This window comes from Panthera tigris, chromosome C2 (assembly GCF_018350195.1).
Source record: "Panthera tigris isolate Pti1 chromosome C2, P.tigris_Pti1_mat1.1, whole genome shotgun sequence".
In the NCBI taxonomy this organism is placed as follows: Eukaryota; Metazoa; Chordata; class Mammalia; order Carnivora; family Felidae; genus Panthera; species Panthera tigris.
Window position 1 is genome coordinate 7,972,282 of NC_056668.1, and position 16,701 is coordinate 7,988,982.

General features: G+C 42.5%; 1 protein-coding gene across 1 annotated transcript in view; it reads right to left on the bottom strand.

Annotated features, from left to right (window-relative positions):
- Positions 1 to 1,137: 1,137 nt before the first annotated feature.
- Positions 1,138 to 16,701, bottom strand: part of DYRK1A (dual specificity tyrosine phosphorylation regulated kinase 1A) — a 139,247-nt gene continuing 123,683 nt past the window's right edge. The window contains 4 exon segments of the mRNA XM_042957290.1: positions 1,138 to 4,474; positions 9,419 to 9,543; positions 10,261 to 10,375; positions 10,377 to 10,568. Of these exon segments, the coding sequence (XP_042813224.1) occupies positions 3,854 to 4,474; positions 9,419 to 9,543; positions 10,261 to 10,375; positions 10,377 to 10,568 (1,053 nt within the window). The 3' untranslated portion in view covers positions 1,138 to 3,853.

The following is a 16,701-nucleotide window of genomic DNA, read 5'->3' on the forward strand; positions in this document are numbered from 1 at the left end:
AGAATGGGCCCCCGCCCGCCCGCCCTGCCCAAGCCTTAATCTTAAAATTTCAAACTGTCTTCATATATGGCACTAAAAACCAACCTCTGGTATCTGGAACAAACCATCTGACCTATCAGTTCTGGTCACCACTACAGAACTGGACATAAAAACGAGTACTGAGCTTGTATTCTGAGAGCAAAGTAAAGGCCAAAAGGAAACTGGAGAAGTGCTCTGGAAAAAATTTGGCATTTGCTATCCTGTCTTTGTATTTTGTTTATGTATTTTTTATCCTATGACTTACTACAACAGTCAGTTTCACAACACAGGAGCTGAGGAGGAGGGTACAGGGACAAATGCGACAGGCATTTCGTGGGTCTTCTAGAATTACCGCAGCCTTAAGGATTTTCTACAGGTCATTCTAATACTCCTTAAATAAAAATATGCTTAGGATTTTTGGAGTCTGATCCCATATAAAACGTGCCACTTACCGAAGTTAAACAAAATGCTCAGATCGTAAGAAAAAAACTAAAGCCAGTTTTTTTTTTCTTTCTGATGAAGTCTAACTTTATGCGGCCAACTTGCCTTTTACGGAATCACATTTAACTTTTTAAGCAAGTTTTCTGCCTTCCTGAAAGCCACCCTCATATATACTTACATATTAATTTATAAAAGGAAAAGACTTTAGGTTACACGTCAATTCACTGTGGCGGGAGTTCCAGACTCCACACAACGAAGTCCCTGATTCGCCCCCCTACGTGGATCTGGGGAAGGAGGAACGAGATGACGTGTATTTCCTCTTGTTTCCCAGAAGGTCCAACCCTATTAAAAGAAAAACCACTGAACCCTCACATCCATTCTAAAAACTACAAGCTATTAGCACTCTGAATAGGAGAGAAACTGAATATAGTAATCACTCATATAAAGAAATGATTTTGAAAATCAAAATGATCAAAATCAAAACCTCCAATTTTCACTTTCCGGGATTTGGGAAGCCTAGGTCCACGTCGCACCATTTCCTTCTTACACATTTGACCAAACTTATACTCAGTATACCTACCAGACCCATTACCTGGACCAGGTTAATTGCATAGGAAGAGTTTTTTACTATGTTTACATCTTTCTTAATTTTAAAAAAGCATAGTAAAGAGTCTGAGGACAAATTATTCAACTGTTTATCATACATAAGACCGCATGACTATGATACAAAGGGGGGTTCTTTTTCATTTAACGTTACAATATACACAGCAAGTCCGGACCAGATCTTACAATCTGCACACAGGTATTTAACCTTTTCCATGCTGTTTATGTTTTACAATGCACAGAAGTCCTGTAACCAAACCGTGTAGTAAAGCACACAAAACTGGACTGTAACATAACACAGTATGCAGAAGCATTGGATTTTATGATTTCCTTTATGTAAATAGCGGTTTAAAAACTGCTTTCGTTTTTGGTGCTTGCTAAGATGTGGCAACCAGCACAGAAAAAAATGACCTGACCCATGTAATATCTTCCCCTTATAGTCCTAAACAGCAGTAACTACTGATTCCTTTTGATATTGCTATACTCAAGATGATATCCTTTTATTCACTGTAAACTTTTATGAACTACCAAGTTCAAAAATCATCCACAGGCTTGACATTTAATTACAAAATAAATATGGATTTCCTGATTAACAACAAAAAAATTTTGTGGATTATAAAAACGGTATTTCCAAGTTTCCATTCACATTCACATAGTTTTAAGCCTTTCTTTTTGTCACTGTTTACATATAAAAACCTGCTTTTTGTTCAGAAAAAACTGACCTAGTCAGCCACATGGAATTGACCAATAAAAAGTAATGTGGTGTTCTGCTGAGTTGTTTTGAACAGGGTTATCGGCAGAGGTAGATTACTGCTTCTTTCCTAGGCTTCTTTTGATCCCGGACAGATAAATTACTTATCTTCATTCTCCCAATTCAACCGCTCAAAAGTATAACACCCTAAAATTGGTCAATTTAAAAATGGGAACACAAATTTAGCAACTGCCAGACTGTGTTACATTAAGGCAGCATAATCTCAAAACTAGGCACCTGTTAAACACCAGCCTGTTCACTTCAGGTCACGCATGAGAGTTTTGCTTTACTCGTGCTCATATTTTGGACCTGTTGGTGCAATCAAGGTCTTGCTTTCAAGTTTACAAGTAGGTTAATCAGGAATACAAGAATCGACTGCTGGTTCCATAGCTTCTGGATCCAGTGTCCCTTTACCTTCGGAAGCCTGAACACATTTAGAATGTAACAGATGCTGTCATCTTGAATTAGATGTCAATCTATTATGTTCAGAACACAGATTGCTGTAGATGTATTGGCTATGGATTCAACAACAGTTCCAGTTTTGTTTAAGCAATAGTACAGCCATAATTTTCAACTGACATTTAAAAATGGTCTAGTTACACCTTGTGTCAAAGTGCAGGACTGCTACATTATTGGTTACAGACATCTATGTGCTATAAAAACAGCTTTGGTACAATAAATTATCAAAAAAGAAAATAAATTTTTGTAAAATTCACAGCATAATTGTGAGGCAAAAAAGCAGTCACATAAAATTCTGCATTTTTTAAAAATGTTCAGGATGAACAGAAGACATCTTTGTGCAGAAGAAATGGTGGAGATACCACGTGCCGAGAAAAAAAGCAAAAACGAAACAAAAAAAAAACAAAAACAAAAAAAAAAAAACAAAAAAAGTAAAAAGCAGGAAGGGACACAGCTGTAGCTATTTCCATCAAAGCAAACCACTACTTCTGTGACCTTCAACCAATAAGGAAGTCAACTTTATGACACACGCAAAGTGACCTTGCAATACCTTACAATTAGTGGGTCACAAAAGTCTATTTTAAAAGAAAGGCCTCTTGAATTACCCATTCTCTGTGTTTTCAGCATTAAGGACTGTCTGCAAAAGCATGTCCAAAAGTGATTGCATCTGAAATGGTAGGCTCTTCTAATTTCGAGTCCAAATCCATAAGGCCAAAGGTTATCCCAAAGACCACCACTCAGACCTCCCCAGGACTGGCCACGACTGACCCGTTGATTGCTTCTCAGTGCACCTCGGTTAGGAGACCAGTCACGTTCCATTACTATCTACCGTGGCCTCTCCAACAGGAGACCCACGGGATCCCGTGTAATTGCTGCTTTGCTCCTCAGTAGGTTCAGACAGGAGAGTTCTGATCCCCGCCACTTAGCATGCTCACTGTGCCTTACAAACAAACTCCAAAACAACCGTCCCTTCCATACAGCTGAAGGTGATGTTTGTGTCAGCTGGAGGTCCCTCTTCCTTACAGTACTGCGTTTCCGTGCCCGAGTGTGTTTAGAGGACTTAAAAACCCAAATTTCCCACCCCCCACCCAAAACAAAACAAACGGGGGGGGAGGGGGGTAAAGGGAGGAGAAAGGAAAAAACAAAAAGGAAAAAAAACACCCTCGTGGGGCCCTTTATGCAAATTATGTGCAGTGCCTTTTTATTTTAAAATTAGTTGGCAAATGACCAAGACCAACATCTGAACATTAACTTCTGTGGAACAGAAAAGACAAAAAAACCCACTACGGCTGGGGTGTGGCAGGTTAAAATGGGGGAGGCGAAAAGAGGACACCTCTGCGCTCTCCGTGACGACGGGTTTGTGGACATGGCTCTTTGAAAAACTTCATTGTCCCTTTGCAATCTTTTCAAGTTAAAAAAAAAAAAAAAAAAACAGAAAAAGAAAAAAAGTCAGCTTTGCCCTCTTGTAGCGGTTCAGTGTGTTAATCTCCTTCTGATGCAAGCAGCTTTGCACTTTGTTTTTTGGAAAAAAACACCACTTCTATAAAAACACACAAGAAACAAACTCAAGTTTCAATTTAGTCACGAGCTAGCTACAGAACTCTGTTGCACACAAACTCCTGTCATGGGGGACTCTTCTCTGTCAGCTCCTTGCCTCATCGTCAGATGTCCCTCAGTCATGTAATGTGTAGAACCTGTATTAGCAGAAAATTGGTACGCTGAATGTCCAGCTAGGCCAGTCTCTTGGCGGGGATTGGAGTAGACGGTCAAATTAACGTCCATAGCTCCGTTCTGTCCAAAGTCCAAGGTGTTAGCAGCCACCGGGCGATTCTGGTAGGCCTGGTTGCCTTGATTACCGGTAGAGGAGGAGGACGTAGAGGAAGAAGTAGTTGAGGAAGACAGGGATGTCATGGAGTGGTGACTATGGCCAACCTCCATAGAATCCTGGGTAGAGGAGCTATTCGTTGGAGAATTGTAGACCCTTGGCCTGGTCCGGTTACCCAAGGCTTGTTGTCCGTGGTGGTGGTGGTGGTGGTGGTGGTGGTGATGGTGATGGGAACTATTTCCATGGTGATGATGCAATGCATTCTGTTGAGGGGCTACATGAAAGGTTGTTTCTTGAACGGGATGAGTTTCAACAGTAACCTGTGTAGGAGCTTCAGTGCCTGACCAACCAAGGGGAGCAGGAAATTGCTGACGCACCTGTAAGAAGATTTTCAAAGCATTTATTCAGAGTACTGTTTCCAAGCTTTACTTAATCTTCAATCGAAAGCTAGGACACCAGCATTTATGTTAATTAGAGAGAGGGGATTTTTGAAACTTTTAATGTGTCAGTTCTAGAACACAAAATCCCGGGCCGCCTGGGTGGCTCAGTAGGTTGAGCATCCGACTTTGGCTCAGGTCATGATCTCACCGTTCGTGAGTTCGAGCCCCGCCTCGGGCTCTGTGCTGACAGCTCGGAGCCTGGAGCCTGCTTGGGATTCTGGGTCTCCCCCCTTCTCTCTCTGCCCCTTCCCCGCGCGCGCTCTCTCTCTCGCTCTCTCTCTCAAAATTAAACATTAAAAACAAAAAAATTAGAACGCAAAATTCCAAGTATGTTTGAGCGAACCAGTATTTTACTATGAAAGCTGCAATTTTTAGCAAGCTATATCCATTAACAGGCTCATGTATTTATTTCACTGGCCACTTTCTTTCCTGGGATGCATTGTTTATGCCAGGGATCAGCAAACTTTTTCTGGAAAGGATCAGATAACAAACATTCTGGACAGGTTCAAAATGAATTCTTGGCTTTCCCGTAAAGCCCCTCTTCTCTCCATCTTTCCCGTTTCAGTAAGAGCACTCTTTTCATCAGCGGCTCAGTAACTCCTGCATCCACACCATCAGCAAGTACCATGGAGCGTGCCTTCGAAACGGCTCCAGCCTGGCTGCTTCCCTGGTCTCCACCACCATCCCTTCTCCCAGACTCCTACCGTCCACCGCTCACCCACACCGCACAACCGCCTCCTAAATCCGCTCCCAGCTTCCATCCTTGTGCCTTTTTTCCAACCCATTCTTCATAACAGAAGAAAAATCTTCTCAAAACACAAATCCAATCACTTTCCTATTTAAATTAAAATCCTTTAATGATTTCTCCGCGCACTTATTAGAAAAACAAACTAATGCAAAATCCATAGGTGGTCTGCCTCGGGGGGGGGGGGGGGGGGGGGGGGGGGGCGCCACCGTTCGTCTCGCCAACCTTGTCCTCCAGCCATCCTTCCTCTTGCTACCTGGGCTCCAACACCGGGTCCTCCTTCCATTCCTCCACCCGGTAGTCGTATCTTTCCAACGTCTCAGGGCATCTGTGCCTACTGTTCCTTCCTGCCTAAAATGCTCTGACTTCTCATTTCTCCTCGGGTGCTTCCTTCCCATTTCGGTTCGAGTCTTCTCTGACCACTCTGGCTGACACTGCCTCAACTCCTGTGGCAGCAGCTACCAGCTGTCCACATGGCGGCACTACACTTCCCAGCCTCCCCCGTCCTCAGGTATGGCCACGGGACTGAGCTCTAGTCCGTGCAACACGAATGAACGTTCTGATGTTTTTATGTCATGGCCGGACCTGGCCCACCAACACCTCCCACATCCCGCCCGGTGGATGCCAGCAGACAGCCAGGCCCTAAGGGCCGGAGTTATTCGCCCAGGACACGGGAGACAGCCATGCCACTGACCTGAAAACCCTCCCGGGACCGCTACCCAAAAAAGAGACTTCATACTCCCTTTGGCTACCATATTTTGTGGGGTCTATTATCAGTCTGGCTTACTCAAATCCTCACGCATCCCACCCAACAAATCGTCATCCTAGATCACATCCTGACACCTTTTATCAGCAGTACTTGCAATTTCTATTAATTTGACTCATTTTGTTTATCTACTCTGTCCCTATGAGCTGGAAAATATGTCTTTTACCAGGAGCTGACATAAAGCGTTTCTTTCTCAGCGGAAGTGGTCTGGAGAGTCAAACTTTAAGACACACCACTGAAAACAATCCAGTAGAAAAAGAGGCAGAAAGTTCTCAGAAAATACTGACGGCTCTTAAACTACAACACGACTCAAATTCATGTATAAATAGAAAATAAGCAGGGTTGCCTGGGTGGCTCAATTGGTTAGACATTGGACTCTTGATTTCGGCTCAGGTCACGATCTCACGGTTTGTGGGATCGAGCCCCGCATCAGGCTCTGCACTGACAGTGTGGAGCCTGCTTGGGATTCTCATTCTCATTCTCTCTCTCTCTCTCTCTCTCTCTGTCTCTTCCATAAAAAGTTAAATAAACTTAAAACACATTTTTTAAAGAAAAAAGAGGAACAAATAAGCAAAATAAAAATATCTTCTGTCCAATACCATTTTTCATTTCAGACTGATCAAAGGTGATCACCCCCCCCTCCCCGATTGTTTCTCCAAAGTCTTGCTGGTGGAAGGCTAAACTGGCAAAACTAAATGGAGAGCAATTGACAGCAATTATGAAACTTACAGATCACATCCCTCTCTGACCTGCGATTTCACATTTAGGGGTTCCTATCACAGGTACACTTAATGTGTATGAGTGATAGGTCTGTGGCATTCTACCGTCATCTGTAATAGTAAAAAAGACTGGAAATTAACAGGGGAAATGACTTATGGAATATCTAAACACGGGAGTATCATGTGAAGAAGAAGGAAGAAAAAGTTCTCCAGGTACTGATGTAGAAAGAGCTCCAAATATATATTAAAAATACATGTAAAACATATAACGACCCCCCCCCAAAAAAACAAGCAAAAAAACAAACTCAAAACATCAACTTGTGCATGGCACGCTATCGTTTGTGTACAAAGATTAGGAATCTATATCTGTATGTGGATATGCATACAATATCTCAAAAAGGATACAAAAACCAATAGCGACATTTAAGTGAAGGTCTGAAGTGTAAGTGGCAGCGACCAAAGCCGAGACAGGGGAAAAGTGTTCCAGGCTGAGCACAGAACATGTGAGAAACAAGAAAGAACGTGGTATATTCCAAAAAAATGACAAAAATCCAGTAAGACCAGAGCAAATAAAGAGGAGAAAGAATGCCCTGAAAAGGACCAGACCGTGGCAATCACTGAGACCTTCGCAGGAAGTCTAAATTCCCTTTTAAGTACAAAGGAAAAGCCAAACACTGGTTTAAAGTAGGGAAAAGCCGCATCAGACTGCTTTACTGAATGTTCATGTGCCCGCAGAGAAGAAAATGGCGTTGACCGCTGAATGGAGTTAGATGCTGGAAGACCAGGTTAGAACATTCTTTATAGGAAGACAGGCTGGAGACGGTTGTAGCAATGGGATGAAGTGAAGAAAATAAAAGCACATTTAGGATATTCAGAATTCACACAATTTACTACTTGATTCAACTGTGGGATGAGGGAAAAGACGAGGCAAGGATCAGCTCCCCAACCTAACCCCCAGGTGTAAGGCTTGAACAAATGGGTGAATCTAGGGCCATCTGTACGAGGAACACAAAAGAGAAACAGAGGCCCAGGTCAGAAATGAAGCTGGAGGGGGGACCTGGGCCAAGACGGTACTGAGGCATCGGACAGGGTGGGCGAGGTCAACCGGCAAGCGCGCAAGCCTTGGGAGCGTCCGTGTCTACAGGGTGGGCAGAGGAGAATCCGGAAAAAGAGACAGGGAAGGAAAGGCCAGACAAGTGAGGGAAACTCAGGGGGCGTCCTGCCAAGGGAAAAAGAGGGAAAGTGCTTCAAAGGGCAGGGAGGAGCCAAAACTGTCCACGTGGGTGAGAACAAAAAAGGACAAGCCTCTGAATGCCCGGCACCGGCCTCCTCAGTGGCGGCCGCAGGTGACACTTGCAGCAACGGTGTCCCCCACGGGAGCAGACCGAGGAACTCTTCACGGGTCCAACACAGCCACCACAGGCTAGCACGACGTAGGGCCAAACAGACACCAGACAGACACGGGCCAGGAGGAGGGCTGGCTCCAGCCGGGAGAGACCTGGGGGGGATCAGATGCTGACAGAAGAGAATCAAGCAGACCCAGGAGCCAGAGGCTGAGCAAGAGGTCAGTTTCTAAAAAGAGTAGCAGGGGCGTTGGAAACAGCGCCTACAGAGAACGGGGGAGACACGAGGTGATGAGGAATGGCGAGCCCGCCCAGAGGCTGGGCACTAGGAACTGGCAACGGCACCGACCGTGCCAGCTTGCTGCTTGTGGTCTTCTCCGCAGCGCCCAGCAGCCCCAGCCACGAGAATGGGGCGTGATACTCAGCAACCTGTCCTGACTTCGCTTTTACAAATGATACGCCGGCCCCTCGTCACACAGCACCGTGACACAGTGCCCAGTGTGAGTTAGTATTTTACAAAGAGTATTTCATAAATATTTTTACTACCAACATCTGCTTCACCCCATTGAAAAGAAAAATACCCGATTACAGCCTCTTCTTTAACACGTTTCAAAAACAAACGAGGGGGGCCTGCATGGCTGTCGGCTGAGTGCCCAACTTCGGTTCAGGTCACGATCTCACCGTCCGTGAGTTCGAGCCCCGTGTCGGGCTCTATGCTGACAGCTCGGAGCCTGGAGCCTGCTTCAGTGTCCTGTGTCTCCCTCGCTCTCTGCCCCTCCCCACCTCAGTCTCTGTCTCTCAAAAGTAAATAGATATTAAAAACAAAAGCAAAAGCAAAAAAAACCCCAAAGTAACCCCAAAACAACATGGAGGTGAGAGACCACAAACTGCTTCGGAATCAAGGACCATGAGTGACCAAAGATCACAGGAAGCGGTCGGAGCACAGTAATGAAGAGCACAAGCCAGGGAAAGTTACTGAACCCATCAAGGGTCGGTTCCCAAAGTTAAAAGGGAAACTCGAACAGTGTAAGGCTCCAAGTGCTACTGTCGTAAATGAGATAAACACAGGGAATAACAACCGGAACAGTGGCTGGTATGCACCCAAGAAACGCTAGCTACTTCTACATAGCGAGGGAGAAAACTGCAAAGACGTGCTTCCTTAGTTACGGACAGGGCAGAATTCCCTACACGCGTGGAAGCTACTAAGACCCCGTGGGGTAAACGACACAACCATCGGAAATGCGCTTGGCGCCCACCGCGGCCCCGGCCGGCTGCTGCGGGGCCGGGCCTCCACGGCGGGGAGCTCACCTGGGGACTGTGAGTCTCACAGTCCATGGCCTGGACGGCAGCTGTGAAGTGCCCGCCGCTGTGTCGGTGCTGGTGCGTCGGGTCTGACCTGGCTCTCCCACTGTTGCTCGTCCCCGACGATCCACCTTCGGGATCACAACACAGTACTTGTAAGTCTGAAGTTAACTTTGCTCAAGTATGTATTCCAACACTCACGTTAACACCGAAGGTACGGCACGCGCAAAAAGCTGTATGAACCTCAAAGCGTATCAGGAAGTCATCCAATTCTCTAAGTTCTTTCACACCGACCAGTGAACTAACACGCGACAGTCTGGTTTGGGTTAAGTTAGGGGAAAGTTCAAGCACGTGAACAAAGTATTTCTACTTAAGAAACCAAAGGAAAACTTTGGCTAAGAGGGGCGCCTGTGGGGCTCAGTCGGCTGAGCGCCCAACTTCGCCTCAGGTCATGATCTCACAGTCTCTGGGTTCGAGCCCCGTGTCGGGCTCTGTGCGGACAGCTCAGAGCCTGGAGCCCGCTTCGGATTCTGTCTCCCTTTCTCTCTGCCCCTCCCCTGCTCATGCTCTGTCTCAAAAATAGATACAAACATTAAAAAAAAACACATTTAAAAAAAACAAGAAAGAAAGGGTTTCGTTTCCAACTGCCAAGCAGAATTTATCACGCGTAATTAAGTATCAGAGCTTGGGGACAGGTGAAATGTTTTACTAACTACAAAGGGTAGATTTAGGTAAAACAACTCCTCCCTATCCCAACAACCAATTCTTCAAAGACTTTACAGTAACCCCCACCTTGTAACAAAAATAAGAAACGCTTCCAGGCCTCCCCGAGTATCAGAAGGACCGACCTGAGCTGGAGGACGTGCTGGAGGTGGTTCCGGAGGACTGTGACTGCTCCATCGCGGGACTCGTGGACACGCTGTTACTTGTGTTTGTACCTTCGTCAGCTGTCTTCTTGAAAAAAACTGTGCTGCAGGGCATAGTAAGGTTGAATTCGAGTTTTGGGGTCATAATCAAGCATCCTTAAAATGAGGTCTTTGAACTTCAAGTAGTCAGCCACGGTATGACCCGATTCCCCAGCACGACGCCCACCGGGTCCTCCTGTTTCTACTCCGAGAATATTATGAAGTTTACGGGTTCCTGGTGGTTTATACTCCTGAAGAGAAGAAAGATAAAAAAAAGCTTTCTCTAAATGTGATGGAGTATGTAAAAGCCTGCATAACTTCAAATATGCTTAAATATGTTATATATTGAGACCTTTATTAAAAAGAACGCTTTATACTCAGATTCTCTGGATTTTCACACATTACTATTCCAAATGCGCTTGTTGTTGGAGAAATTCAAAATAATTTCGAGACCAAAAATGACTATAAAGATCATGTGGCCCAGGGGTCAGCAAACAAAGGCCTAGCCTGGGCTGTTTTTCTATAGCTTCAGCTATGAATGGGTTTTATATTTCTAAAGGTTGTAAAAACAAACAAACACAACCACATAATATGCAACAGAAGCCCACAAAAGCCTTAAGCTTTTACCTTCTGGTGCGACCGCTGCTCCGGCCCAGTGGTCCGAATCGCTTTTCTGCCTGATACACGTGACCTCGGATGCACTTCCTTTCCTAACAATGGCTCTCCAAAGCTGTGGTAATCACTCCAAGTGAAGATTCACTGGTTTAACCCTACACGCCCGGATTTACCGTTCTCATTTCGTTTATTTTTTTAAGTAATCTCTACACCCAGTGTGGGACTGAACTCATGACCCCAAGACCAAGAGGTGCATGGTCTTCAGGCTGGGCCAGCCAGGCGCTCCCCCACCACTTTCATATTTAGATAACGAAATTAAAAGCATTTAGAATATGCTGAGTAATAAATTAACACGTGTTGAGATTTTTCTGAAAACTCCTTTTTTAATAGATGGTGGTAGAACCCTTAAGACGCTTATGAATATTGAATTTATTCAGAATGGCATCACCGATTTTTGCTTCTAGTGACAATGCAGAAATTCGTAAGAGACCACGGCTCTCACTCTGAAAGCAAAAACACGCCAGCAGGTAGGCCACAAAATCATTCCATTTAAAAAACCCATCTGAGTGCCAAGAACTAAACAAATCAGAGTTGACGGAATTCCAGAAAATGAGAAGCCCTTTCTAGGAGAGAAGAGACCTAAGGTGAGGGAAGGAGCAAATGCCAGAGATGTGGGTAAGAAGAATCCAGCCCAACTCTGAACCAACTCCTGGCAGTGTGGACGGGCCAAAGGTGGAGGGCAGGCGGAGAGCCCAGACATGAGCCCCCAGGGAACTGAGCAGCAGGACGGACAGACTGCCTGGGGCAGCAGGGCTGCAGAGAGAGCACTCAGGTCTCCACAGACACTGCTTAAAACCTAGGAAGACAGTGGAGAACAGAATCTAGGTGGAGCGAACAAACAAAGCAAGGCCCAGATTCAGCTCAGCTACAAAGGAGATGGACTGAGTCCCATATGACGGAGTAAGAGGTGCATCTCTTTCTGGAGGGAGGGTTTACCTCCATCACAACTGTTCTCAGATACAAAGTCCAGCGTGCATTTAAAAAACTACAGACACAAGAAATTTTAAAAAGATGGGTCCGTAATCAAAGTGCAAAAATTAGTCGGAAGACCCACATAAGTAAACCACCCAGATGCTGAAACTGGCAGGCCGGCATTACAAATAACCATGATAAACAAATAGGTAAAAGATTTTAGTTCAAAAGGTGCACAACATGTGTGAATAGATGGGGGGTGACAGAAGACCAAATGCAACCTTTCCCTGAAAGGTAAGTAAGTGGAAATGCGGAAATGTCAGAACTAAAATATGCAATATCAGAAATCAAGAATTCACGTAATGGTTTTAACAGCAGACTGGACTCAGCAGAGGAAAAAAAAAAATCAGTGAATCAGAAGACAGAGCAAAGGAGTTATCCAAACTAAAACAAAAAAGAAAACAGCATGAACAAACTGGAGACCTCTGAGATCATGCTGAGCCTGTCACACACATTTCAGTAGAGAACTAGAAGGAGAAGAAAGACTGAGGCAACAGATACTGGAAAAGATACAGTCTTAGGAAAAACTGACGAAAGCGATCAACCCACAGACCCCAGAACTTAACAACTCCAAGGAAAATAAATACAAAGAAAGCTATACCTGGAGACATAAGAGTCAAATTATTGAATAACTGAACAAAAACAGAAAACATTAAAATCAGCCAGAAGGAAGGGGGAAAGGGAGAAACATTACATATAGGGAAGGATACTTAGAAAAGCCACTGGCTTCTCTTTAGAAACAACGTGATACACAAAGCAATGTTATAACCTCTTTTCTCTTTTGCTGAAATGTCAACCTAGAATTCTACATCCATGGAAATGTCCATTATCTTCCTTAAGAAAGTAAATAAAGATATTTTCAGATAAACAACTGCTGAGAGACACCATCAGCAAAAGTTATTCCCTACAAAATAAAAAAGTTAGACGAAGTTCTTCAGGCCGGAAGCCAAGAAGGGTGGGAAGGAATCAAGAACGTACATAGGTAAACAGAAAAGACCTTTTTAGTATCTTTATTTTGTGTGTGTTTCAAAATTTCTTTAAAAGTCCCTTTTTATTTAAGCAGTCGATGTGTCTGCTGTGAGGGTTATAACATATGCAGAAGTGACGTACGATGCCACGTGCACAAGAGGTAGACGGTTAGACAAAAGGGCATGCTTGATCACGTGGTGTTACGTGAACGTCAACTGATGCATTAAGGGTACGTGTAACACTAAAAATTACACACAGGGTAAGAGCTAAAGGGTCAAGAGAGCAGATGAAAGAAAATACCAGAACACCAGAAAGTACTCCATTGACCCAAAAGAAGGCAGGAAAGAAGGAATGGGGGAAAAAAGAGGTGAGACAGAGAACAAATACAACAGTTAAAACCTAAACTTCCAAATAACTAAATGGGTTAAAAACTGAACGTGAAAAAAAGAGACTATCTGACTGGATTAAAAGGCTTGACAACTAAATGTTGCATACAAAAGCTGTATTTCATATATAAATACAGACAGATTTGACGTTAAAGGGCACAGAAAGTACAGACTATGAAAATGTTACGAATAAGAAGGTTGGTACAGGTAGTGTAATACCAGACAAGTCTGACTTAACAATTAGAAATATTACTAGAGATAAAAAGAGACATTTCATCATAATGAAAAAGTCAATTTATCACAGTCACAACAATACTAAAAGGGTACACACCTACTAAGAGAGCTTTGAAACACATAAAGCAACGAAAGGGAGATGAAGACAAATCCAGAATTATCACTAAAGGCTACCATTCCCCTCTGTCATTGATAAAACTAATATCCACAGGCAGACACATGTACACACACATATAAAATAAGGATGTAAAAGATATGAAAAAAAAAAAAAAATCGAACAACCTGACCTATACTGACATCGGTAGACCACTACACCAAACAACTGTATAAAATGCAATTCTTTGCAACGGCACACAGGACATTCACAAGGTGAGATTACCTGCTATATTCTAAAACGAGTCTCAATGAATTTCACTTAAAGGAGTGAAATCATGTTTTCTGACCCATGATGCTACTGAATTAGAAATCAGCTAACAATAAGATACCTAGAAAATCCTCAAATATTTTGAAATTATATAACAAGATTCTAAATAACAATGAGTAAAAAGAAATCACAAGGGAAATTAGAAATGTTTCAAAATCAATGAGACTTAAAATATATCAAAAGTTGCTGCATGCAGCTAAAGCAATAGTTAGAGGGACATTTATACCATTAAATGCTATGAGAAGAAAGTTTTAAATGAATGATCTAAGGTTCCACCTTCAGAAGCTAGAAAAAGCAAATTTAGCCTAAAGTAAGGAGAAGAAAAAGAAATAACAGAGAAAAGCACCAGTGAAATAGAAACAAGACGAAGCAACAGTAAAAAACAAAAGACTGGTTGCTTGAAAAGACTGGCAAATTTGACAACCACTAGCAAGAGTAATGGGAAAAAGGAGAAAACAGGAATGACCGATGTTAGGAATACAAGAGAGACTGTATCACTACAGATCCTCTAGAAACTACAAAGATAATAACGAAATATCATGGGTCATTTTATGCTGACAAAGCCAACAACTTAGATGAGGACAAATTGCTTGAAATCCATACCTACCAAAATGGACTCAAAAAAGAAACTCCAAATAGCCATATATTTACCAAAAAATGTGAGCTACAATTAATAACCTTCTAACAAAGAACATCTCCAGTCCTGATAGCTTCATCGATGAACTCTATTAAACATTTACAAAAGAAATAATGCCAATCTTATACAAACTCTTTCAGAAAAATCAAGAAAGAATACTTCCCCAATAGTTTTATGAGACCAGCAGAATCCTGGGATCAAAACCTAATGAAGGCATTATATTAAAATTTTAGACAAATATTCCTACCAATGTAGACTAGCAAACTGAACCCAGCAATACGTAGGAAGTGTGGTTTATCATAGGTTGAGCTTAATATTCTAAGAGTTATTGATGTATTTTACCACATAACAGGGAAAAAACCATATGATCATCTCTACAGGTGCAGAAAGCATGTGACAACATCCAAAACCCACTCATGATTTAGAAAAACAAACAAGTAAGACACTTCTCTAAAAACACAGGAAACTACTCCTTCAACCCGACAGAGCTACAAGACACATACACAACGAGCACCATACTTAAATAGGTATGCTTTCCCACAAGATTGAGAACACGGGGAGATGTCCATTCTCACCAAAACTACTCAATATACGGAGGTCCTAGTCAGTACGATAAAACAAGAAAAATAAATAAAGGCATACAGATTGAAAGAATAAAACTGTTCATTTGTGGAGGATGTGAGTAAGTAGAAAGCCCTACAGAATCTAAAAACAAATAAAAAACTACAACAAATAGGTACATGTAGCACGATCTTAGGATACGAGTTAATATACAAACTCAATTCTATTTCCACATATTTTCAATGAGAAAAGTAGAAAACGATACTTTAAAAATGACATTTTAATGACATTTAACGATACTTTAAAAATTGTATGAAAAAATCAGAAATTAAATAAAACGAACTAAAAATATGTGTGAAACTTCTGCACTAAACCCCACAAAATGTTGTTGAGAAGAATGAAAGACTAAATAAATGGATAAACCATGATCACAGACTGAAGACACAATACTGTTAAGATGTCCATTCTCCTGGATGGACCCTTAATGCAATCCAAACAGAAACTCCAGCAAGATTTTTTTTTTTTTTTTAACAGACTTATAAGCTGATTCTAAAATCTCTACATAAATAAAAAGGACCTGGGGAACAGGGAGGGGAAAAAAAAAATTAAAACGGAAGAAAAGATGCTGGTGAATTTACACTACCTGCATTGGGGACTTCCCACACGGTATGCAACCAGCACTGTCGTACTGGTTCAAGGACTGATAAAAGCAACGTAACAGAACAGGGTGCAAATACAAGCCCGCACAAAAAAGAACAATAACTGAATAAAAGCACCCAGATTGACGGGGAAAGGCAACTATCCAACAAACGATGCTGTAACTCTAAGGCAGGCATCTGGGGGGTGTGAACATCAACTCCTACACCTCATTCCATCCTTAAAACTTAATTCGAGATGAACCCCAGGACTAACCATAAAAGCTAGGATCAAAAAATCTTTTAAAAGAAAGCACAGAATACCCTCACAAACTTGAGGAAAGCAAAGATTTCTTCAGATACAAAGCCTTCACTAAAAAAAGTTGACAGATTTGATTTCATTTGAAAATAGTAAAATTTCCCACTCATCAAAAAAACACCACTAAGAAAAGAAATAGTAAACTACAGTCCGGGGAAAAAATATGGACACATGTATGACAAAGCACTTATATTCATTATGTGTAAAACAAAAACAAAAAAACCTCCAACTCAATTAAACAACTCAACAATAAATGAGTAAAAGACTGGAAAGATGGTCACAAAAAAAGCTCTACGAATGCTTAAAAAGCACATACCATTAGTCATGGGGAAATAAATGCAAATGAGACCACTACGTACATTTGCCCATCCGAATGGCTAATTTCAGAAAGAGAGACCACGTCAAATGGGGAGGATGTCATACAACTAGAACCCTCATACTCAGTAGGGATGTAAAATGATGAAAAAATTTGGAGAACTGTATTTTCTCGTGAAGATCAACACACATATACCCTATGACCTGGCAATTCTACCTCCAGGCAATGACCCTAGAGAAATGACAACACATGTGTA